The following is a 10,650-nucleotide window of genomic DNA, read 5'->3' on the forward strand; positions in this document are numbered from 1 at the left end:
ACTAAAATAGGCCCAAATCTATCTAAATCCACTTCTCAAACCATGCCTAAACAAAATAAAAAATAAAAAAATTTCAATTTATAAAGAATTTAAACATAAATAAAATTTTTAAAAAAACGAAGGCCGGTCGGATCAACCCGGCCCGAACACAAATATGACAGCGTCCAAGAGAGTGGACCCCACAAAAAGGACGGTTACATTGGGCTTTGCTAAATAGGCTCAAATTTTCAAGTGAAAAACGGACCCCACAAAACTACATCACCAATAATATCTCACAATTGACATTACTTCTGTCACCGCCAGTTGCTTTTACTTTTTCCTCTCTGTCTCCTTTGGAGCATCCTCTCTCTCTCTCTCTCTCACTGCTTTTCACGCAAAACGCACGTTTCTCTCTCTACACTCACTCTATTCTATCTCTCACATTCACTCACTCACTCACTCTCTCTCTAGAACCACTGTTTTTCTTCGCTTGTCCTCGAAAGCAACCTGTGTCGTCGTCTTTTTCTTCGAAAACCCTTTTCTTTAGTGATTATATTCGAACCTCGATAGGTTTATTTATTTCTAGTGTCTCTCTTTGTGTTCTGTGTAGAGTATATACATATACATCTATACGTTTATACATGTAAGACTGATAATTCGGACTCCATTTTCGACCATGAACCCTTCTTCAGCTTCTCTAGATCAATGTCTAGGGTTTTCATGGCTCGGAATTTCACATTTGACACCAATGTTGCTTTCATAATCACTACCCTATGTGGGTTTTGTGTTGCATGTGGTTTTTGTGATCTGGGTCCTTCCCATTTCTTCGATTCACAGCCTCGTCATTCTGGGTTTGACTGATTTTGTGGTTTTCGATTCGGGTCTGTGTAGAATTTAAACCCTTTGCTCATGTTTTAGCATTGAGAGCTCTCTTGGGTGGTTCTTTGATTTTGCCCTTTTGAGTGGGTTTTGATGTTCAGAATCTTAGGATTAGGGTAAATTCTGTACAAGGGAGAGACATTTGATGGATTGAAGTTTTTATGTGGTACATGGGTATTTTAATTTAGGGTTTGGTTTGGTTTGGAGGAAAATGGGGTTAGGTCTTGATGCTGATGCTGTTAAGGTGGGAACTTGGGATGTGGAGAAATCAAAGGAGAGGAAGAAGAAAGATGATGATGCGGAGGGGCCTGGGTGTTGGTTTAAATTCAGGTTATTTGGGAGGTGTATGACCTCAAGGTCCCAAATTGATAGCTCTATAAGTGGCTCTAGTGGTATTCTCTTGAAAACAATTTACTCTAAAATTAGTTGTTTACGACTTTTGGTGAAATTGTTGGTGTATGCTGATACGTATATTTTTACATCTGTTGCGTTTATTCTCTATTATATGATTTTCTTGATTTGACGCGTGCTGTTGTGTTTAAATGAACATATGTTGGTCGATTCTTGCAGTGATCTTATTGCATTTGTGCTTGTTTAAGTGTACATTGGGTTTGATTCCATAATTTGATCTGAAGAGCGTGTTTTCTGTGATATTATTTGTTGCTGATAAATGTTGATCTTTATTATGGATTTTAGTTAACCTTTTGGTCTGACGAGAGTTTGTTTATATGATCAACTTCCATTTGTGTGTTTATCTATGTTGGATTCTTTACGTGCATGTTTTATTTTGTTCGTTGAAGTCCAACCTACCAAAATGTGATCAGTTGGTGATTTATCCAATCTTTAAATCTTAGTTACCTCTTATAAAAGGGAAAGAATTGGAAATTCTGTAATGGCTTGCCATTTTGGCCTGTTCCGGCTCAGTACCAGGTAGCCTGTCTGAGCAAGAAAACAAAAAAAATAAAGAAAGAATGGATGAAAATGAAGAAGAACAAGTAGGTTTATAACACCATAAAGCGTATTTATGAGACACATGAGATTGTAAAATGATATGCATGTCTCACCACTGGATCATACTGCAATTTGTTTCATTTTTCACATAGATATGAGGCACTGATGGAACCTCTCCCATATAGAGGAGCACTTTTTTATTTAGCTCCTGGTAGGAGGGTTCTATTAATTGTAGTAATTAAGCCAGGGGGTTTTTAATTTAAAAAGAGGGAGAAGAGATGCAAAGAGCTAAAGAATGTCATGAGAATTGGAGATGTAAGATAGTAGAAAGAGGAGTGAAGAGCAGCAAGAAGAAATTGGGGAATGAATAGGATGGAACAGAGATCAACAAAAAGAGAAAAGAATAGTTCTAGAAGGGAGCAAGGGAAGAGAATAAAGAAGAAACGATAAGAGGGTATACATGAAGAAGAAGAAGAAACAGAAAAAGAAGAGAGTGAAAGAGAGAGAGACAACTTAAAGTTGTCAAAGATTTATATCTTATTGAATTTGACCCCCACCTCAAAAACCACCTTTTCTTTCCCCGAGAAACCTTTTTCTTGCTTACAACTGTCAAATATTTATGTTATTGATTCCTGTGTAGTAAACCACCCTGGTTTCTCCCGAGCCCTATTTTTGACCTTATGAAAAACCTAGAAACACTAGAAACACAAAGCTAACTTCTATAATTAACAATACCCAACATAGAAATTCAAGTCATAAATTCCATTTCACGATCCATAGAACTTTATAAAACTAGAAAAGCAACACAACTTTTAAGAAAAAACGCCTAATAAGTTGATAATAACTTAAATATCTACTCCCGTATAATCTTCTGAGGAGTCTATAGTCAAATGAGCCTTCAAAGGTATATTGATGGAGTGGATTCAGGCATGACAAAAGGTGTATGACTTAATATTAGGATTAGGGTGCATCATGTTTATATGCTTTCATCTTGGGATGTGATTTATGGAATGTCATATTCATGTGTTTCTTGAGATAGAAGTTCAAAAAATATAGACAATCAAGAAGTTCGTTTAGAAAAATGAAAAACTATGTGTTCTTGAGTTTTGGAGCATCGTGTTTCATATATAATGAAAATACCATGAATTTAGTAAGTTTATGATGGATCCATAATATATAAAAAACAAAAAAAAAAAAGGCATAATGCTCTCGATTTTATTCATATTTTGGATGTATACAAAGATTATGTGGTGCTGTGAAACTTGTTGGTAATCTTGTGAAATTCCTCTGGGTTGTTTTTTTTAACTTAGTTGCTCGAAAACTTTTGGCATCAGGTGCAACACCTTTTTTAAAGAAAACTATTTTTTTGCTATAAAAAGGGTCTTATTTTTTTCATTTTGTATGCAAAAATAATAGATAATCAACTAAACCTAATTTGCAATAAAATTTTAAGCCAGAATGGCCAACAATGTAGCATATTAATATTTAATAGAAATAAGTAATAAGGATTGTGGGCCCTTCATATCTAACATGCATTTGAAAGTGGATATGTAATTTGCGGATTTTAATGAGTCCTGCATATATGATGGCGTTGTTGCGTATCAATTTTTGACTAAGCAATCAATGCCTTGGCACTGTTTGACATAATCAGTGACCATGTATCTAATATATGCCAATGAGGATCTTATATGGAATTGGTATTGGAGTCTTCCTTTTAATATTTTAATAAAATTTCTTTTTCTTGCTGCTCCAAAAAAGAAAAATGAAAAAAAGTGTCTACAATACACTTCTTCTCATTTATGATCCATATTTTGGTTAATATATTTGGTAAGTTTAACTTGTGTGTTTGAGATTATGTAAAAAGTCTACCCGTTGTTGTACGTGCAAGTGTGTGCTTGCTAAGTGTTAACTATTAAAGAAGTATTTTACATACAATGGGTTTTCAACATATTTTGCTAATTTTGATATATATATATATAAACGTATGTAGGTCTTGTTTGGTAATACTTATTGGCAGCTTTAAAAAAGCTGGCTTAAACAAAGTATCACAAACTTCGTTCAAACAAAAAAAAAACAAAAACAAAGTATCACAAACACAACTTCAAAAAAATTAGTTGCTTGAGCCGAAAAGCAAATTAGTTGAAAACCTTAGAAGTCATACTAAACACTCTATTTTTTCAAAATACAACTTCTTAAGCATGTGATTTCCAATTTGAAGCTAAATCAATTGCAAATAAGTTTTATCAAACAGGTGATTGCACGATTCGGGAGTATGAAAACTCAATAAATAAATAAATAAATCCTCAAGTAATTGGGTTGAGTTGAGTTAGAAAAAATAAATAAAATAATCAGTCTTTGGTTTTGATCCTTTATTTTGATGCACAAAAATTGTTTTCTATACTTATTTAATGCATTCAAATCTTGTGATGGTTACAAGAAATATAAACTTATAAATTGCTGCTATCCTTTACTGATAACATGTGGGGCATTTGCTAACTTTTTGTCATATTCCGCCATATTCAGAAACTATGCATGTTTCTTTGTATACGATAGCCAATGGCTGACATTTGGTGTTTTTGCATGTAAAATAGTGGGGAGTAAATCTACAAATGATACAAACAGAGACCAGCCAGTTGCTCCAATTATATCATCTTCAACCACAAGCAACGCAGGAAGTACTCCTTCCACTCCCAACATAGCCGAGGAACTGAAAATTTCTTCTCAGCTTCGGAAGTTTGCTTTCAGTGAGCTTAAGTCAGCAACAAGGAATTTTAGACCCGAGAGTCTTCTTGGGGAGGGAGGATTTGGTTGTGTTTTTAAAGGTTGGATCAATGAGAGCGGAACTACGCCAGTGAGAGCTGGTACAGGGCTTACAGTTGCAGTAAAAACCCTCAATCATGATGGACTTCAGGGTCACAAGGAGTGGCTTGTATGAATATTTCCCTTTTTTGAAAGATTTCAGCAGTACAGTATCTTTGTTTTACTACACTTTTCTTATGATTATAGTTCTTTTTACTTTCCATCTGGCAGGCTGAAGTGAATTTCCTTGGTGACCTCCTACATCCTAATTTGGTTAAATTAATTGGGTATTGCATTGAGGATGATCAACGTATGCTTGTGTATGAGTTCATGCCTCGTGGAAGCTTGGAAAACCACCTGTTCAGAAGTATGCAACCGCATTTGTTCTTCCTTTAAATATGCCCATTGCATTGCACATTAATTGGCTCACTGCTAGTTATGTTTTAAATAAATAATGTATATCTCTTTGGTGGAATGCTCAAACTGTCTGTCATGGCCAAGGAAATTTCTACCTTATAGGGGCTTTCCTTCACAATATTTCTTTTAGCAAGGTCATAACATCTAAAAATGAAAACTGAAAAGTGATTTTTAAAGAGAACAAACTCAGATAAGCAGAAAAGTTTTGTTTCTGCATTTTTCTTATTCAGACATTGGATAAGATTTTGCTTTTCGGGAAGAGAAAAAAAAAAAATTATGCTGGTAGAAATCTATTTTTCATGTGATACCTATTGTTGTGGACGTTCTGAATAGTGGAGAAACATAATTTGTTGACGAGGAATCCTGAAAAAGAAGTTATATTAACATTGGTTTAAGTGTTTTTCTTTAATACACTTTGCATAAGGTTTCCCTACTCTTAGAGAGAGATATCTTTGTACATCAAAATTTAATAGTTTGGTCAGACACTTCCTTATCGAGTCCTTTCGTGAGTGCTGTCCCTTGGACTTTCCAAAAAGTAGGGAAACATAGGGTCCGTTTGGTTTAGTTTTAGAATTATGATTTGAGTGTATTGTTGTGTTTTGAGTTTTTGAATTATGATTTGAAAAGAGAAAATTTGTTTGATTATGAGTTTTGAAAATAGTTTTAGGATGATTAATATATATTTTTTTTTTGATTGATTGATGTATAGAATGTGAGAGAATGTGAGAGGAGAGAGGAGAGAGAAAAAGTGATTGATAGATTGATTAATAATAATAAATAAATAAATAAGGAGAAGAAAGGAGTTTTGAAAGTAATTTTGAATTGTATTTTAAAAAGTTGTTTGGTTATAAATTTTGATTCAAATCATGATTTGGAAACAGAATTGAGTTTTGAAAATTAAACCAATCGCTACCATAATTTCTTGATGTATTATTCCTGAAAAGGAAGTTACATTAACACATTTTAAGGTTTTTTTGTTTTTTTGTTGGGTATTCAACACACTTTGGGGTGGGTTTGCCCCTCTTAGAGAAGAGTATCTTCATACATCAAACGTGAGTAGTTTGATCAGACACTTCCCTGCATGGAGTGCTGTCACCTGGGTTTCAAGGTGCTTCCATGGTCCTGGGGTGACTAGAATTTAGGCAAATGTTACTGTCCCTAAATTAATTGGCTTGGTAGAGCTGTTCAAGAGAATATGGCATCCCCTAAAAATGTGTCCCTAATTAGAGTAGCAAGGGAACCTGACTCTGTAGAGGTTTTTTGCTTGTTTTTTTAATGACTATTTTAACATGAAAATGCATAAAAATGTCCATAAATCTTCCATGGTACTGGTCAATTTGATACTGGTGACTTCTGAATGTGAGTTGTTCTCTTACAGTAACCATTATTTAGAGATAATCATCAATGTCAATGTCTTACAGGACAATTTTATTCATATTTACTGATTTTAGTGTCCTTTGGTAACAACCGTGTTCTATGTGGTAGGGTCTCTGCCTCTTCCTTGGTCCATCAGAATGAAAATTGCACTTGGTGCTGCAAAGGGTCTTGCCTTTCTTCATGAGGAAGCTGAAAGGCCAGTCATATATCGAGATTTTAAAACCTCTAACATCCTTTTGGACGCGGTATGTGGCTTCAACTTTCCGTAGAACAACATAGTATTCTCATAGTATTCTTATCATTTAATCTTATTTCTTTTTCAAACTTGTTTTTCCAGGACTACAATGCGAAGCTTTCTGATTTTGGACTTGCCAAAGATGGTCCAGAAGGAGATAAGACACATGTATCTACTAGAGTAATGGGAACGTATGGCTATGCAGCTCCAGAGTATGTGATGACAGGTCGGCATGGTTAATTATATGTTCTTTTTCTTTTTTGCATTTCTTTGAGAACTGTGTACCTATGCTTCTCATGATTAGGGCTATTGTTATGCTAGATTTTTGTTAGCATTCCTTGGGTCGGAATCATCTCTCTCTCTCTCTCTCTCTCTCTTATTTCATTAGGTCTCTGGACTGGATTTTCTCATATTCGATTGTTTCCTTTATAAGAAGCAATACTTGAATGGATTATCCCATGTGATCCTTTTCAGGCATATTTCTCACACTGCCATTAACTTGCTCTATCACCATGGTTTCCAAATAAGGGTTCACCTTGGAATCCCTTTATTTCTCCTTGTAAATGGTAAATAATATTTATTTGAACTGTAAGATGCGGGGATGGTTTTGCGATAAAATGAAAATAATTGAGTACATGCATGCATAGAAACTAAAAAATATAGTGTGAGAATGAATTATATATATAGCTGCAAATGAGCTGACTTAAGCCGAGCAGAATACTATGTTCTTTGGGCATGGTTTGGCTAAGATAAGATGTTTGGGTTCAGCTTGAATTGAACTCAGGCATGATGTGCTTTGTACCTTCCTTTGCTTGAAGAGTATGTCCAAACTATCCCTGCCACCTTAGCATCTCAGAAGATCAGCTTGAGTATCTCCGTTGCTAGTTGGGGTCATTCTACTATCTCCGTTGTCGCATGTAGCCACTTGTCCCTAGATCACATGCTATCAGACATGTGGTGAGTTGCCTTCTGTGTTTTGGCTCCTCTTATAAATAATGTCTCTCTGAGCAGCTTGGTGACTGATTTGCTGCTTCTATATTCTCTCCATCACTGCCCTCTTTCCTTTGAAGGCTACCTCCGCTCCCACCCAACCCATTTCTAGTGGTCCAACACTAGCTCAATACCCGGCATACTTCCTAGAAGGCTTCCTACACCAGTCAGCAGCCAGCCTACTCATCCCCAACCATTAACAGGTTGATTCATTAATGCTCTGTTTGGTAGGAGAGACAAGAAGGGAAGGGAAGGGAAGAGAAAGTTCTATGGTCATCTTTTGAAGTTTTGTGAGTTTTCTTGTATGGTAGACATTCTATTTACGTTTGGGAGAAAATAAGACATTGTTTTTTCAAACATGTTAGGAAAATCTGTAAATGAATCACAACAATGATAAGCATACTAAATGTGTAAATGGCTGATTTCACTTAGATGTGATTACAGCAGTCATTTTTTGGCTTAAGAGAGACGACAGAGGCTCTTTCCCTTGAGCTTATCCTAACGTGGTAGTTTATTTTTTCTAGTGCTGGTTTTAAGACTGGAGTTCCATGTCAAGATGTCAAGTGGGGCGCAATAGTTTTACTTTCATCCCTTTGTCCTTTTGCATGTAATTTTGTGCTTTGGGAATATTTCCCAAAGTACCCCCACCACCAATTAACAGTTTAACCACTAATACATCCTGTCACTCAATCTTTGTGGGGTCAATAATTTGTATCTGTTCAAAACTCCAACATGTATAAAATCCCATTTCCCACAATGTTTGTAATGCCTCTGCACACAACTACTATAAACCTTGTATTCTTTTCCCCCTAATTTTTCTCACATGTGAGCAATCACATCGTGAGCCCCTTCTAGTATTACTTTCACAGAGAAGAAAAAAATCATTAAAAGAAAAGGTAACTATAGGTATAACAACACAACTACTGAATTGATTGAACTCTCGAGTATTTAGCAAATTGTAGTAATTTATGATTTTTGTTATAGTTGTCTCTTGATTTGTGATAGATCAGCTTTCTTCCTGTAAATATCTTCTCTCTTTTTTCTTTTTTTCTTTGTGTTTCCCGTAACTAAGTATATCTAATACCCATCTATTTTGTGCCAGGACACCTGACATCAAAGAGTGACGTGTATAGCTTTGGAGTTGTTTTACTTGAAATGTTGACTGGCCGAAGATCCATGGACAAAACTCGACCAAATGGGGAGCATAACTTGGTAGAGTGGGCACGACCATGTCTCGGAGAGAGGAAAAAGTTCTATCGAATAATAGATCCCCGCCTTGAAGGTCGCTTCTCAATCAGAGGTTCTCAAAAAGCTGCTCAGTTGGCTGCTCGGTGCCTTACCCGTGACCCAAAGGCAAGACCTCTGATGAGCGAAGTTGTTGAAGCCCTAAAGCCTTTACCCAACCTCATCGACATGGCCTGTTCTTCATCGTACTTCCAGGCTATGCAGGCTGAACGGACTGGGATCAACCCAAACACTAGAAATGGCGTTAAAATGCAGACAGGAGTGGTATGGAAGAATGGGCAACCAAATCAGAGTCCCTCCATGCCAAATGGCCCACATGCCTCTCCTTATAACTATAATTATCCTCACCGATCACCAAAACCTATGATCAAACAACCAGAACGTTGAGTTCAATAGCAAATCCATTTTTTGGCCCCATTTCCCTTCATTTTCATATGTTCTCTGTCAAAGGAATGGAATTGTTTTGGAAAGCTGAGAAATGCCAGATCGGGTCAAAGTTAATACTTGTTTGTATTTCTAGAGAGGTGAGAGAGGTTGGCGGAATTTTGCTCCATTTTGGTGCAGGGGGTGATCAGTGGGGTTGAAGTTGAGAGAATCATAAAGTCACTATTTTGTGGCCTTCTGTTTGTTTAGAAATTGGAGACTCAAAAACTTCAGATGTTCCTGAATTCTGTCTTTGATAAAATTTTCTTTTCTTTTTAAATTTTTTTTTTTTTTATAGAAGATAATTCCTTGAAGCATATTTTTACTGTTATTCTTGCAATTTAATCTTGTTAAGATTGATGTTAGGTATATCTTTTGCTCCTGGGGGAGAATGCTAATGTTTGGTCACACAGCCATTGTGTAAGCCAGCTCAATGGTGGACGACGAGGATAATTGATAAAAATTTGGTAACAGAAGAGGAAAAGAAGGAAAAAATTGAAGTAAACTTGGAGAATGAATGGGGTGAATCCGAATGGAGAAATGATTTAAGTTGAAATACATAAAACAACTCATCCGTGCCATTGCCAGCCCCTCCAACGCTTCACACTGACGGCCAGCCCTTCCACCCTCCCCTGCCACTTATTACCTTTCCTTGCCATCCTAACCCCTCTTCCATCCCCAGCCCCTTTCGCAACAGCTCTAAGCTTTCTCCCGCCACCACCACATCACCCCCAGTCCTTGCAAAATCTAGATCCCATCAAACAATCCTCAATTTCCTTTCAAAACCCTAGGGTCATTTTTGTTTGAGTGGACTGGATTATGTTGGATTAGTATTCCCATGACTAATAGTTTTAGGATTACGAATCATTTTGGATTGTGTATCTTATCCTATATTTGGATTGAGGTAAGATTATATGGTATCTTATCCTATGCTTGGATTGAGGTAAGATTATATGGAATGACTAATAGTTTAAACTTTGGCTTAATTTTCTAATTTATATCTCACATAAATCCTCTAATTTATATCTCATATCTTTTGTGGGATTGAATAGTCATCATATGTAGGATATCATATTCAGATGGGTTTTTAGACCGTACTTCAATTGTTTAACCAAGCATCAGATTAATAATTTTATTGGATTATTAGTTCAATCTAAAACTCATGTCCACTCAAACAAATATGACCTAGATGTATCTTTTTATTACTCGTGATCTCCCCTTTTTAAATCTTTAATGGTAGCAATTGGTGGTTGGTGGAAGAAGGCTAGGTGGAGAGGAAGATGAATGACAAAATCTTTAAAAATGGGGATTTCAAGACTTTTTGTAATTAAAATTTTAAATATCACCTCTATTGT

General features: G+C 36.0%; 1 protein-coding gene across 1 annotated transcript; it reads left to right on the forward strand.

Moving 5' to 3' along the window:
- Positions 1–311: 311 nt before the first annotated feature.
- LOC114296404 (serine/threonine-protein kinase PBL34) lies at positions 312–9,612 on the forward strand. Its single transcript, XM_028240692.2, has 6 exons — positions 312–1,250; positions 4,401–4,738; positions 4,840–4,975; positions 6,511–6,647; positions 6,740–6,863; positions 8,730–9,612. Exons 1-6 carry the CDS (start codon positions 1,070–1,072, stop codon positions 9,257–9,259), a joined length of 1,446 nt encoding a protein of 481 aa, XP_028096493.1. The 5' UTR covers positions 312–1,069; the 3' UTR covers positions 9,260–9,612.
- The last annotated feature ends 1,038 nt before the right edge of the window (positions 9,613–10,650 follow it).

Source organism: Camellia sinensis, chromosome 4 (genome assembly GCF_055761805.1).
Source record: "Camellia sinensis isolate YWXY chromosome 4, ASM5576180v1, whole genome shotgun sequence".
NCBI classification, from domain to species: domain Eukaryota; kingdom Viridiplantae; phylum Streptophyta; class Magnoliopsida; order Ericales; family Theaceae; genus Camellia; species Camellia sinensis.

What these genes read in the sequence shown, in the direction of transcription:
- LOC114296404 (XM_028240692.2), top strand. Translation starts at nt 1,070, where the DNA reads ATGGGGTTAGGTCTTGATGCTGATGCTGTTAAGGTGGGAACTTGGGAT. An exon ending in CTCTATAAGTGGCTCTAGTG is followed by an intron (nt 1,251 to 4,400) that starts GTATTCTCTTGA and finishes CATGTAAAATAG; the next exon opens with TGGGGAGTAAATCTACAAAT. An exon ending in AGGGTCACAAGGAGTGGCTT is followed by an intron (nt 4,739 to 4,839) that starts GTATGAATATTT and finishes TCCATCTGGCAG; the next exon opens with GCTGAAGTGAATTTCCTTGG.